This window comes from Podarcis pityusensis (genome assembly GCF_964106645.2).
Source record: "Podarcis pityusensis genome assembly, chromosome: 6".
NCBI lineage: Eukaryota > Metazoa > Chordata > Lepidosauria > Squamata > Lacertidae > Podarcis > Podarcis pityusensis.
The window spans coordinates 30,086,975-30,102,437 of NC_138030.1; the positions used below are offsets into that span (position 1 = coordinate 30,086,975).

The 15,463-nt window shown below is 42.5% G+C and overlaps 1 protein-coding gene across 4 annotated transcripts in view; it reads right to left on the bottom strand.

Moving 5' to 3' along the window:
• MTCL2 (microtubule crosslinking factor 2) overlaps positions 1-15,463 on the bottom strand; it is an 85,498-nt gene that overhangs the window by 32,716 nt on the left and 37,319 nt on the right. For all 4 annotated transcript variants that reach the window (XM_081010281.1, XM_081010282.1, XM_081010283.1 and 1 more), the window contains exons 4-5: positions 7,952-8,014; positions 17-1,246 (exon numbers count right to left, since the gene is read on the bottom strand). In XM_081010281.1, the coding sequence (XP_080866407.1) occupies positions 17-1,246; positions 7,952-8,014 (1,293 nt within the window). The remainder of the gene's footprint in view (positions 1-16; positions 1,247-7,951; positions 8,015-15,463) is intronic.

Consider the following 15,463-nt stretch of genomic DNA (forward strand, 5'->3'; position numbering starts at 1 on the left):
TCAGGAAAAGCCTCACCTGGAATTCAGAGCCATGAGCTTTCTGCAGAGCCTCTTTTGTGGAATCCTGGGAGCTGGCGCTTGGCAAGGAGTCCTTCTGGTCTTTCAGGTGGTCTCCAATGTAGTCCACCTTCCTCATGAAGGTGTTTAGCTCCTGCTGAAGGACCCCAAGCCTCATCAAAATGGCACTGATCAGCTTAGAGTCAGTCATACTCTCATTATCCATGGCTTCGCTCAGCACCAGCTCTGCACAGTCATTGTCCATGCAGAGCTTGAGACTGGAGGTGAAGCCATTGGCATCAGAGATCAGGACATCAATGGCTTTGCTGACAAGCGCAGCCTGGTCCCTGATGTCAAGGAGGGTCTCAAAGTCCTTGGACTTGAGAAGCCTGCAGGGGCTGCTTTCATGCGACTTGCTAAAGCCATTGCCAGGTGCTCTCTCCTTGGCATCATTCTCTCCCCCAATGGGCACCTCTCTCCAAAGCGACGTTGGGATGCACTGGGCAGAGTCACCAGCCTCAGCATCCGTCTCCAGCATGGGCCGAGTGGTTTGGCAGGAAGCAAGGTCACAGCGCTGCAAGTTGGAGAGCAGGACACGGTTCTCATACTGGAGCTTCTTAACCTTGCCACTTAGCTCACTGATTTGGACCTTGGCCGTGGCCAGTTCTTCTTGGGAGGTCTCACTAATCACTGAGCAGCTGTCCTCAGACAGAGTGATGTCCAGGTCATGGTCTGACTTGTACTTATTGAGCTCATTCATGAGGAGCTTGTTCTGCTCCTCCAACTCCATCAGCGAGCGCCTCAGCAGTTCTGCCTCCTCCTCCACAAACTGCAAGTGCCGCCTAAGCTCCACCACACTGTCCCCAGAGTCCCCGCAGTTTGTCATGGAGAAGGCAAACCGGATGTCTTGCCCTAAGAGTTCTTTGTCTCCTTGGCCCCTCATGTCTTCCATCTCTGCCCTCAGCCCTCGGTTCTCAACCTCAAGCTCTACTATCCTCCGGCTCAAGATGTTGGCTTCTTCCTCTACAAGCTTCAGGTGGACTTTTAGCTCTGCCTCTCTGGAATGAGGGGAGTCAGCCAGTTCCTCTATGGAGAGGGAGCTCTCCAGGTCCCCATACAAGGATCTGTACTTCGTCAGCTCCTCCTTCATACTGTCGTTCTCTTTGGCTAACTTGGTCAGTTTCTTGCACATCAGAGCAGATTCCTCCTTAGCAAAATGCAATTGACACTTGAGGTCTGCGCTGTCCTCCTAGCATAAAAGAAAGGTACAAACGGTGCAAGCATTACTAAAAACGACACTTTGGGCAGGGTGCTCTGTGCAAAACAGATTATCCTTGAGGCTAACCTTTATTATGGCATGACGGCTAAAACTAACAATCCACATACTTGAACTTTGTAACATCTACATCCATGTCACACAGGCATGCCAAGATGGGGCAAAATCTGCTGGCCATCTTGTTTGTTTCCGGTGATTAACCTCTTTATCTCAATGATCCTGGAATATTGTCTTGCTTCCCTTTTGCTTGAGTGGAGGAAAGTTTGGTATACCTTATGCTAGGGGTAGCCTATGTGTTGCCTGGCAGATGTAGCTGGACTACAATTCCCATCATCCTTGACCACTGGTTGTGCTAGCTAGGGCTGAAGGGAATTGGAGTCCAAGAACATCAGGAGGGCACCATGTTGGCTAGCCCTGCCCAATAAGGAACCAGTTCCTTTTACACGAGTACACTGTGGTATCAGTTTTACTACCTTTGAAATATACATGTGAGCCTTCCTACACACGCTGCAGATTGATTGTTTCCAGATACAATACAAGATTTGACACTCCTGCATTAGCTAGTCTGGTCCCTTCTGCCCCCAAGGTAGCCCCCTCAGGAACTTTCCAACATAACTGGCAACAGATTATAGAAAATAGTGTTTCCCTTGCCATTCCAGTCCTCAAGGGCAGAATGGTCACACTTTTCAATTTCTAGAAACTTGTCCTTTGGGCTACATTCTGTAGAATATAAACAGAATGAACAAATCTAGTAATAGAACAGCTTTGCCCTGGGTCCACAGTGCTGCACATCTCTAAGTTAGCTTAAACTCTGACACACAAAGACTGCATTTTTAGGCTGTACAATTTACATCTAATCTGTGGTACTGTTTGCAAGAAAAAATAAAATAAGGCTTATTTTGTCTGTGGATTAAAAGTGCCAGCTCAAACACAAGGGGTTTTTTATTGGTATGGCTCCGAACAAAGAAAGCCTTGTCACAGAACTCCTTAAGTATTTGGTCTTTCCTGAAGTTCAATAACTGAGGGGAGATGAGAGGGGAATAAGATTGAGCCCCCAACTCCAAAATTGGGGTGGAGAAGACTTGTCACTCCCCAAGTAGATCACCCTGCCTCATATTACTATCATGTGAAAATGCATATGCTGTGTACTCCCATGTGTGTTTGCTCAGAACAAAGCCCCACTATGCTCAGCTGAACTTACTGCTAGTTTGGAGTTTGGGGCTACAATTCTAAACAGATCCTTAAAAGAGCCCAGCTGTCTAAGACGAACACAGGCCAAAGGAACACCACTCCCACCAGGAGAAGAGAGATTCATCTCTCCCATAATTTTGAAGATTTGAATCTTACACAGATGAAGATTCTGCGCTTAACCCAGAATGAAGAGGGTGGTTTGCTAGGGAAGGAGAGACAGTCAGTCTGATGGACCAATCTGAATAATTTTAAACATATACTTTTGATATATTCACCAACAAAATACTAAAAGAAATACACCCTCCACCCAAAAGTAAAGAATTGATCAGCTATTAAAAAGAACAATTGTATCCATACAAAGAGAAATACTATAAATGAGACTCAAATGATCCAGAATCACCCACATTCTGGATAATCTATTTTGCATATGTGATATTTCCAGAGCTGTACTACTAATTTTTAATTGACTATATTGGGTTCTGAGGGCGTGAAGTACAGGACTTTGAGAACCAGAGATTATCTGAACCAGAGATGATCTGAAGCATTGTATCTGAAGCAGATACAATGTATCCTTTTCCATAACATTATATTATCTCCAGTCCCCAAACTGCAAATGAACTGATCCATCACTGTCTACAACACACAGTATTTTCTTCCTACCCCCTTCTTAATTTTCCTTTCCTTAAGATTTCAGTAATTGCCCCGAGAGTCACACTAAATATGATGTGTGTGATCTGTGATTGGATCTCCCAATGCCTTTTTGTTTTCCTAAAATAAGCCACAGGGGATTATTTGGATTTGGACAATTGCACTTGGGGTGGGGGAATTGAGAGTTTAACACTTTGCCCATCAACTGTTTCCCCAAGGGGAATCCTTCCTCTCCAAGCTGCAATTAGCTGCAAAGAAAAAGAAAAATCAGGTAGCTCTATGCACCCTTCAGAACTAACAACCAGTTTGCCGAAGGTTCAGTAATGGAAAGGTTTAGTCATGCTCCAGGTTTCAAGAGAAGGAAAAAATTCTAAGGAGTCAGCTTGCAATTGGTTACTGATTTAGCAAACAGAAGAGAGCTGATCAAATTCCAAAGTATCTAATTCTCCATCTATCCTAGCATCATCTTCAAGTCTCCCACCAAATGCTTATGTTCACAGGATCACAAAAAAACATGATGCCTTTAGTACTAAGTGGCAAAGTCAGGACAGCCTGTTCAATACAATTTTTTTAATGCATGTTTGAATCAACTCTAAGATTATGTAGGACCACTGGGGGAGGGTTGAAGTGGGTAAGGTTAAGGAAACAGAACCTTTTTGACTTTTCTATGTCTTACGAGGGCTTGATCCTAAATAAACCCCACAGATGAAACCAAGGCACGATTTTTGTATGTGTGAATTCCCCTCAAAGGCGGAGCAACATGCTGAAACAGAGGAAAACATTTCCCTTTTGAAAGGCCCCATGACATGGCAGGGAAGGAGGAAGTCAGCTTTTACAGTTGGGAGTGTGTTTCTGGCTCATTCCAAAAGAGAGCCAAATAACTGTGACTAAAGCCCTGTCTACACATTGCTAACGGTTGAATCTGTTCTCTTCCCTGCAAAAGACAAGGGCGGAGAGAAATCCCCGCTCTGCTCTCCCAGATCTCCCAATGCCTCCCCCCCCCCCCACAACCCCCGCCCTCCAAACCGTTAGGAAATACTATACAGTTTGGAGACTTATTTGCTCAAATTCCCTGTGGAACTCTGAGGATTTGAATTTTCCCCTCAAGGAATATTACCTCATAAGAAATGACTGTTTGGTTATAAAATTAGTTCATTTCCTGTTTCCATAGCTCACTGAGGGAGAAAAAAAACTGACAAATTCCTCCCCAGAAAAGAAACTCTCTACCAGGCACTCAATGCCTCCTTTCCAGATGGCCAATACAGTGTGAACATTCAGTTACAACGGTCAGGCCTGACATTGCATCAGCCACAGTTGAAAAAGGCAGCTATTATTAACTCTCTAGAATGTCCTGCATTGTTGTCCTTGCGCATGCAAAAAATTCACTGCACCAGATCCAGGCACAGAAAAATCTCACATGAAAGAGAAGAAAAGACAGTGACTGTTTATCGTTTGACGCATTCATGTGAGCATTCATGCTGCTTTGGAATTCTAAGCACAGCCTCCACACCAAGGTTCAATGGAAACCCTGCACAGCAAAGTAACTTACAAAACTTAATGCTTTTGGAGCCTGGTTTTCAAATGCTCGAACATCCCTCAAGGGGTTCAAATGTCAAGAAGACTTCAGGCTGAGGCCATATGGATGTGGGCATTGTAGCTCTAGTGCTCCCAGTTTGGAGATTTAATACCAAATCAAGGAGTCTGCCCGGCAACGATGAATTTTACTACTACTACTAGTAGTAGTAGTAGTAGCCATACAGATTTGTATGGCTTCAGCCTGAAGTCATACAGATTTGAAGAGATGAGCAGGTGAATTGATTCACTCCTCTTAAATGCCTTATATGAAAAAACCCTTTTGAAAGGAACTAATTTTCTTCTGAATGTGGGACTCAGAATGCACTGTGGAAGTAAAACAGTAACAGTCATGGAAAGCTTTGCTTTTGATTAGGTGATTAAGTGCAGGGGATCTAGGAATCTACACAGTTATGACTGTACATGGAATACGGCTTCTTTGGTAGTGGGAGGAAAATACCTGTTGTATATGTATTCAACTGTTCCTTCTAACAACAGCTGCTATCTGTTTACCAGGATCTATTTACCCCACCCTTCTTGAACATTTATCTCAAGGAAGTTTACAATACAATTTAAAATCCAAAACAAACAACATGAAAGATATCCTATAAAACTCAGGAGTCCAAAAAGAAGGTATGAGTCAAATGGACAGGGGGACATGGTCCCCTTACAAAGCACAAATTTAATCCTGGTCCCAATCCCATTCTCCACTCTTCTCTCTATATATATCCATATCTTCAACAATACTTCTTCATGCCTCCCATCCCTTTCCCTCTTTTTTGGATTTAAAGAAACGTGCAATTTGGCAAACTGCATAAAGCATTTAAATGGAGGTGATTTTTGAACACTGGCCATATTTGTGTTATTTATTCAAAGAGCATTTTTTTGACATAGAAATCCAAGCACGGAAAGTTTAGCTACAATATTTTACTTGTACTCAGCAACTGCTAATCTATCAGCCTGGAGCCACCAATTAAACATATGACCACCAGGCATTTGCACAGAGAAGGTAGATGGACCTTGTAATTTTCTGCTAAGATTCTTTTTCATTTCACACAAATCATATATTTATATGTAGCTAGACGTTTTGCCAAAAAAGGGGGTTGTGCGGAGCATGCTTGCAAAAATGTGTGTGTGTGTGTGTGTGTGTGTGTGTGTACATAATAGTCTTATTCATATATTTAAGTGCAGCAGACCAATATAGGTGAACAGGAAGTCTAACAACTCTCAGGAAGAGTGAGGAGACTGGGAATTCAAACAGACTCAGATTACAGTGTATAAACTTTCTCCTAGGACGCTACATCCTCCATACAGATAATTATTCTCTTTGCCTGAGAATAGAAGTGTGAGAAAAGGAAAGCACTGATGCAACACGGACTAGATCGTCTTTCCAGATGTCTTTTCCAGATGTTCTTATAACTGTACAAATGGAGGATCTTCAAAAGGACTGCTTCAAACACTGTAAATTCCCACATGGAAAGCACTTCATATGCATTGCCTAATATTTAAGCTCTGCTAAAATACCATTAATAAAACTCACCCATCAACCCACACCCAGTTCAGAACTCTTCCTAGGGTGTGGTGGAGGCTAATGATTATGACCCTATCCTTTCATCAACATTTATGGTATATAAAGCTGCAGTGTATATTACAGGACAAACCTTGGTCTTTGTTATACCAGCATTTGAGGGAGATATGCCTATAATTATTTCTGTGAAGATGATAAGTCTACCACTCCTTCAATCTATCATGTGCTATAAGCATGCATAGGTGCTATTGTTCCTTAAAGGTATCTGGACAAAAGCATGAATATACCTGCCAGATCACTGTTAACTGGCCAAAATGAGGAAGGTGTGAAGTTTCAGCAGAACCATTTGTATTTCCCCCAGTTATTTGTGTAACAAATGGTTGTATTCTGAATACAATTTTAATTTTGGTTTCAATTTGGGCTTCGAGAGGGGCAGGAACTCAATTTAAAAATTACCAATGCAACGCAGTGGACTAGAATTCATTCCAGCTTTGTTTTATTCTGTCACCAAGCTATTTCCTTTGCATCACTGCTTCTTTCTAATGCCACCCCCCTGGCATTATTACAGGGGATTTGGATAATGTATTCCAGATATTCCACTGCTACTCAGGGTCAACCAATGCAATGCAGAGCTTTTAACCACTAGAATCCAAGAATTGAATGCAAAGGCAATTTTAAAATAGAAAAAAAAAATTGCCAGCCTGTTCTTCTACCTGATTAAAATGTGGTCAGTACCTTTCTGTATAAAAAAAACAAATTGCACAAGCACAGAAACAAAAATGCCACTGGTGCACAGTTTCAACATCAGCTTTTATCCTTTGCATCATGGTACCAGCTGCACTTGAGGGCATATAGGATAACCTTTCACTTTTCAGAAAGTAAAAATATTTATTTGCCAGAGCTTGTTGCAACTGGTAAATTTGCCGAAGCAGGTGGACATGCTGGAACATTTGAAAATTCAAAGGCCTGTTGCCTATTCCTCTTACAGCGCACACCACTGCTTGAACCCTAACAGCTAAAAGTGGCATCTTTTGCAAGAGAAACAAGGCAGGGCTCTCTGCTTTGCTTGCCCACAAAATAAAAAATAAAAGATCCTGAACTTGTGCTGCATACCAGCATGGTGGGTCCACTACCCAGGCCTCTATGGTGAGAAAATAATTAGGGGCAATGGTCAGTTCTATCCCCTCCTTATCTTGAAAAAAGATATTTGCACAACTTTCTTGCTAGGGGGAATAGGGCTGGCTCCCTATGCCAGGTCATGTACACAATAAGCTGAATATACCTAGTCCAGGGAGATACATTCCAGCAGCTGGTGTTAAGACAACTAAGGCAAATATGTTTGCTAAGGCAAACCCATTCCACATATCTGTTCCTCAAGAATTGAAGACCAGCCCAAATGCACATTTTGAAGTAGCCAGATGCTAAGTCAGCTCACTGTTGCACATAGACCATTACCTACTGGTCTATTACTCAGACTAGCTGTGGCTCTCCAGGTTATGATCATTCCCAGCCCTGCTAGCAAAGTTCCTTTTCACTAGAGGTGCCAGGGATGGAACTTGGGACGCTCTTTATGCAAAGTGTGTTGTTCTGCCAGTGAGCTGCAGGGTCTTCCTTGATGGGGTTAAGAGAAAGAGAATGTCGTCCTCAGGTACAAGGTGAAGCAACTACACGAGTGCCCAGCAGTTCAGCCCTTATGGCAGCGCATTTTGCAAGCTGCTTTGCAGGAAGGTGTTAGGTACCTGGACAGATGACTTCTTGTCTGTCTTCCCAAGAGAACGTGATCCTCTTTTCTTCAGAGAATTCTGAAACAGAAGAGGTAATGCAAAGGATAGTTATTTACTGAATTTATTTCCAGCAAAGTTTCACAATAGGTTGCACACATTGATCAAAATAATTTTTACATGATGAATCTGTTAAAGAGGCAATGTGTTTAAGTAATATGAGCCCTTCATTAATGAAATATTGTGAATTATATGGATATTTAATCAAAGTATTCATTTTCATAACTTCATCACTATATCCTACCATATTGTCTTTTATTACAACCCATATATTTCTTTGTTCTTCAGGACTTATCAAAACCATACCAAGCAATATATTATAGAAAGAGTCTGCATTTCCACAAATTTATTCTATTTTAGACCCATTTCTCTTGACCTTATATAGTATTTTGACATTAAAGCCAAATCCTAAAGTTTGTTGATCCAGTCACCAGCTGGGAGTACTTTTAGGGGCTTTCCTTTTTTTTTAGCATTCTACATTTTTACTCCCAGAATCATATATGAGTTTAATTCTGTATGTTTTGTATTTATTGAATGACACATATAATTTAGCAACAAAATTAATGGCGCTGTATTATATTGTAATGTCTCAGATATTAACTTTGTAATAATCTTTCATCACACACAAAAATGGAATTAAAAAAACTAGAAAACGAGCTGAGGCGCTATTAACAGGCACAAGTCCTTAACATATTCCTCCTCCTTTTCTATCACCGTGAGTAGGGGCATTATCCTTCACCCACAAACTTCTGTAGAAACTGACATGGCTGGAGTCCGTAACGGTCTGAGATTCCACTCCCCCACCCTTTAAAAAAAGAGAGAGAGTATTTTTGCCCAACAGCAATAGTATGCATAATACAGTGGTGCTTCGGTTTTCGAACATCTCAGTTGATGAATATTTTGGTTTTGAACGCACCTCGGAAGTCAAACATGCCACGCGGCTTACGCTGAGTATGAGATCCTGGGGCCTAGCTGTTGAGTTTTCGGTTTTCGAACGTTTCAGAACTCGAATGGTCTTCGAACGTTTCAGAACTCGAATGGTCTTCAAGAATGGATTACATTCGAAAACCGAGGTACCACTGTAGTACTTAACTTTTAAAAAGGAATCTGACAAGACATTTCCTAAGACTGGCAAGGCTTCACTAAACTTTGACCATTTCATGAGAATCCAAGCAGGAAGAGTGAAGGAATTCAGTATAAGTGAAGCTGAGAAGGCTTTTCTTGAGACTTGCCACTTTCAATGGAGCCCAGTGAGGGTGGGACAGTGAAGGAAATGGCCATGCGACTGAAAAGTATGGTAATGCAGTGTATATCTCGTTATTAACAATCATCAGTCACATCGCAACAGCATTTAATTTGAATCTAGTTTTAAGGAAGGTTGCACTGGCATCTGGAGTAGGCAAGCATAGCGCACCTTCTGCATAAACTGGAGTAGGTGTGGACCACAGGGCTGGACCATAATGGTAGAAGTGGAACAATTGCACCAAAGCCTATGTCTGTCTGCAAGGGGCCATCTTGCCTCCATTTACTCACTGCTATTGCACCCACTGTCTGCCTCGCGGCCTCTGTCTGTTGTGGTATACAAATATGTATAATAAAACTAACAAATGATTTTAATTCAGTATGGGTTTTGGAGTTTTTAAAGTTCCTGCACTCCTTTGGGGGATGGGGAGGGACCCTTTCTGAAAACTGCACCTTGGTCTTTGCCATCACCTTAATCCAACCTTGGGTGTTATGCTTTTCCAGCTTTAAATGTCACAACTTGCATTCAGGTGTGCTATGCATTAATAGAAGCCAGTGGATGAGGGTGGGTGGGATATTCCCAAGTGATAATTAAAGCTCTTGGAAATCCATGCGTGACTTTTGTTGAAAACTCTCATTTTGATCTGGGCAGGCACAATTCCTGTGCGCAAAGCCAGAAGAGCAGCATACACAAATGACTCTAGCTTTCCTGACAAAATTGGAAAGTAGAAGCCACTTCGTATGGGAATCGACACATCTCTATAGCCAAGTGGTGTCGTCTGACATTTGGAGAGCAGCAGAAACACATCCTACATACAAACACAAAGGAAAGGAAAGCGCTGTAGAGAATAAGGTGCCATATCTGAGATATCAAAGGTCGAGATTTCTTTATAAAGGGCTAGAAAGCTTTGAAGATTCTTGATCATATGGGCACAACCTGGCTATTCATAGTCTAGACATGTGCTTTCAAGTTGGAGAAAAGAATAACAGTGCAAGGTCCAATGAAAAAAAGATTACATCTTAATCACCTGGGCTGAAGCTTTACAGAAAAACCACCTTTGCAAGGCTCAGACAAAAAGCAAGCAGTTGATTATAACCCTATATTTCCAAGTCACGATGCTCCCCACAAACTAGGGTCTCCTCCCTTCTATTTGCACGTTAAACCACTTTTGGGGGGGTTGAATTAATGCCCCAGTAGCCTAGTAATCATTGGAATGCCTTATTCGCCAGGTAGTTAACAAACCAGATTAAGTCTTCCAACAAAACAAGACATAGAAGTATTCAGAGATTCTATTCACTCTCCCAGTAGAACACTGAACTGGGGAGATGACAATGAAGCCATCAATTTAGAACCCAACTGTTGTGTTCACATTATGTTGTATAGGAATTGGTAACATCCAGTGATGAAAGCTATCATTATTCTGTGCCAAGCAAGTAGCAGGGGGCACACTGGGTTGTTCAATGTTCAGAATTCCTCTGATTATCTGATGCTGGGAATAAACAATGGCAGAGCTGCTTGCCTTCATACCCTGCCTTTGTCTGATTCAGCAAGATAACATGTATGTCCAGATTCCAAAGGAACAAGGATCGTACAATTTTAAAGTGGCTTTAGAAATTGGCTGTGCTTGATTCAGAACTTCCTCTCCCTCCTCCTTTTGTCAGGAGCTGCTAGGATCTGTGGGGTGGCTGCCCCATATAGTGAACCACTGGAATCAGAGGTTGCAGCCTTTTTGGAAAAGAACCAGAGAGAAATAGCACATTCCTTCGGTTGTTCTTCAGTCCTGACTTCTGACTTGCTCTATGTCTATGGCTTCTTACTTGACTTGCCCTCACACTGGCAAGTCCCACAGCCCAGCCCTGGCATCCTCATAACAGATGACAGCACAATCCTAACCAGGTCTACTCAAACATAAGCCCTAATAGGGTTCTAGTCAAGTAAGTGGGTTCAGTGTATCAGCCTATCTGCCACCCTTTGTGTCAGAGAAGAAGAAGCCTATGTGGTCACAGGGGATACCACATTTGTCTTGGGAGTGTGGAGACCTGGGCTTAAATTCCAGCTCAGCCAGGGATTCATTGGGCAGAAAGAGGTACGCTGCCATCACCAAGCCTCATTCCCCCACCAGCAAGTCTGAAATAAAACACAAATTTGCTGTGGTTTTGATTAGGATTATAATGCCATGGAGAATAGGGCTATCAATGACTGCTAGCCACAATGGCTATCTTCTAACTCTGCTTTTGGAGGTATGTCTCTGGATGCCAAGTCACTGGGAATCGTAAGCGGGAAGAGTGCTGCTCTGCTCCGTTCCTTCTTGCAGGTTTCTCACAGGCACCTGGTTAACCACTGTGAGAACAGGATGCTAGATAGGTCATTGGCCTGATCCAGCACAGCTCTCCTTATAAGACATCTGATCCCCTCAAATTTATTCTATTACTAGGTAAGACTATAGCTTTTCGCTGGGCCAGCTTTTGAAGCTCCAAATCTTGTAAATACTTGCCAATAAAAGGTTTCTCCTTGCCTAATTTATGTCTCTCTTCTGCCTCCTAACAAGCACCTCCTCACTCCACAGGAGAGACGGAATGCAGCCAGTGCTATTAAAAAGCTCGCTATAATGAAAAGCTGGTCTGCCTCTCCCACCCTCTAATACTCCCACAAAGCGTTCAGTAAACCAAGCAGGGAGATACGCATCAATAAAAGTCATAACACAGGTCAGAATGATGCCCCTTGGACGCCATTCTGTCCACATATAGTGAGCCAAAAATATTCAAAAGCTGGTGCTACAGCTCCATAGCCAAGAAATGCAGCTGTGAAATGTGAGCCGCTGCTTGTGCCAACGCTCAGAGATCCAGGCCACTCCTATTAAGGACAAACCTATTCTTCAAAAGCCACAGCTTCTCTCAGTGGCTTGGCACACCCTAGACGGCAAGCTGGAGGTCCAAGGGAGGGATATGGAGACAGCAGCACCCGAACGGTGCTGCTTGATCCCATCTCCAGTAGTAAATGATCCCTGATGAGGTTGGTGAGCCAGCCATTCCAGCTCCCACCCTTCCACACAAGCCAAAAAAAGAACAAGCCAGTGATGAATTTCACCAAGGCCAAGAACACACACCCAGCAAGCTGCCTGTGAGATAGAGGCTAGCTGGCTCTGTTTGCCGGACAGACAGATTTGGGGGGTCCCTTCTGCAACAGTCTAGAATTCCTTGTAGTGCTTTAGCACTTCCAGCCTCCACAGACTATGGCAACCCATTCTGGTGGTCTCCACTCAGAGCTACAGGTATTTTGTAATTATGCAGTGGTCATATATTTCTGTAAACTGCCTTGAGTGTTTGTTTGTGTGTGTGTTTTTACAACCAACAGTGTATAAATTATTTGAAATAAGTAATAAATAAATGCATGTTTTTATGGTTTATTTATTGGACAAAGGACCCAGCATTCTGAATACCGAGCTCTTAAAAGCTGAAGAGTGTACGAATAATGCACAGGGTAGTAGAAGAAGGGGTCAGAGGATTTCCACTGGTTGGGGTGTGTGTGTGTGTCTTTAATGACCTTCACCATGATTACCAAAAGCACAACGATGCAAGCAAGTGATCATGTGCAAGGATGCAATTTTTAAAAATTTTTAAAAAGCAAGAGAGAAATGTGCAAAACGCAAAATAAATTGCAGAACGAAGTTGGGGTTTTTTTTGCATAGGACATGGCTCACTATGAGTCAGGAGTCCAATGTTTGTTTTATCACTGAATATGTACAAGTGCAGAACAAATAGCTGGTTTTCCACAATGAGTGAGGGGTGTAAGAAAGGGAAATGCCCCCCCCATTTTTCCAGGGGAACTTCCTGTCGATGGACATGCTGCATCAGCAGTGCAGGACAATATAATAGTTATAGTCACTCTGTCATCACAACAAGCAATTCCCATGACCAGCATTGCGTTGCCGAGTTGGCTACCACCAACATAAGCCAGACTGGATCTGGCTGGTTTTATAACTGCTTTGGCTGCCCTGCTGTTTTCAATGCCCCCCTTTTTTTTGCTGCAGTTTGTGCACATTCGATAGCAAAAGCTAACAAATGTGATTAAATGTGACTGCTACCATGTTGATGCAACCAGACACACACATAAGCTCCCTTTCAGACCCCTCCAGGCTCCAGCATAAACAAGTCTTTCTGAATCCCTCCCTCCTGCAAGACAAATGAAGCCACAGGTGCAAACAGTGCGCGTGACAATTAATTGGCCTTTCCAACACTTATCCAATTATCAGAGATGCTCCCTCCAGCTGGAGAATAATCAGCACATAATCCCCTTAGGAGCAAGCCCCCTCCCACTGCTCAGAAGCCTTCCAGAGGTAGTTTGTGCATGCCCATAGCTGTCAACTTTTCCCTTTTCTTGCAAGGAATCCTATTTGAAATAAGGGGATTTCCCTTTTAAAAAGGGAAACATTGACAACTATGTGCATGCCTGAGCGCCATTCTGTAGGTTAACAGGGAAATGCAAAAGACAATGGATGGGATAACTGAAGCTGCACTGCAGGCAATAGACCCTAAACTGATTGTTTTCTGGAGTCTCCACCTCAAACATGTATTGAAGAAATGCAACTGCTCCAAGTTTGCACCTAGCTGGTTTCTTCTTAGAGCAGACTAGAATGGTGGTGCACTTGGAACCATTGCCAAGGATGATGGTATAAATAGGCTGCTGAAAGGTGTGAATATCCTAAGGGAAGCCAGCTGGATTTCATCGACAGCCATCACCCAAATATTTGTGCTGCCTGCACTTTAAAAAAATGTAAGCGATTCAATGCTGAGTCCCTAAGCCTAGAAGAAGAAGCTTCCCCTCCCCACCCACCAGCATTTGAAAAAGGAAGCTGCCTTACCTGCCCACTGAAAAAGGAATGCATTAAAAAGTAACAGGTTTGCAAAGATTTAAAAGGGAGCCTACCCAAATAAATGATCAACCTTTGGTTAAGTTGATAAAAATATGACAAACTGACCCCTTCATGCAATACACATGTGGAGGGGGCTGCTTGTGTCTTAATGAACTTGTTTCCGATGACAAACAAGAATCTTGGGACAGCTGCATATTGTGGCAGGTCACTGAAAAATTGCAAAACATAGTAGCTGCAGAAAATCCAGGAGAAAGTATACCAATTTTTTGGAAAGAACAACAGCAGCAAGAATGTTTATCACCAAAGACTGGAAGGGAGAGAAAACCCCAAAGAAGGAGGAATGGCAGATAAAATTGTTTGATTATTTGGAACTTGCAAAAATGACAGAAACAATCAGGAATCAAACAAACCAAAAGTTTATAAAGGAATGTGAGTGTATTTTAAAAAACATTGTTCCCAACTAAAATCTTTAGTATGCTTGGATTAATTTTCGTAGATTACAATGATTAATAAATAATGTATTGGATATAACATAGATTATGATAAAGAACACAGTAAAAGGGGAAGGGGAGAAAAAAGGGGGGGAAAGACCCGCAGTGAGGTAGATGGAAGTCACCTGTAAAAAGTAGAAGACTATTTAGTCAAGATTTAAGATCCTGAAGACATATGGTGTTGAAGATTTTCATTAAGTATGGGCGTTTCTTCATGATCTTTTTTCTGTGTATTTTGTGTATCTTGTGTTGTTTTGAAGATGAATTAAATACTTGTAATATCTAATGAAACTAATAAAAAGCATTGTTTGTTTGTCTGTTTGTTTGTTTGTTTTGCAAAACAGGGATTCTGTGATTAGATATTAAGTCAAATGCCTCTTGGCAAGGAACCTTGGGGAACCTACTGAAGAGCTTTCCAACGTGATCCAGAAAGCCAACAAGTTCTATTCTCATTTTTCAAGATATATTCCAGGGGTGGAAGAAGAGGAAGGCATGGCAGCAGAAAGAAAAACTGGGCTGCAATGTGTTCCAGTCCTTCACTTTCACAACGACGCTGCTACTACACTCCCTCCCTCCCTCCCTCCCTCTGTGTGTGTGTTTGTGTACACACACACCATCCAAGTCATCTGTATGCAACACCAACTGTTCGGGTTTCTGTGTACACACATCATGTGACTCCAGTCTGGCATGCTGGCCACAGGACAACCCTCTCCTCGCCTTCATCACCCATCTCACACTGACAGCTACTGCACTTCTTTTCACTTGCTATTCAGATCATGCACACAGACTGCTCAGAAACCAATCTCATGCCCATTAGTACTGCCTGCTGTGTGGATGGGCAGACAGGCTGCCTAGAGAACAAT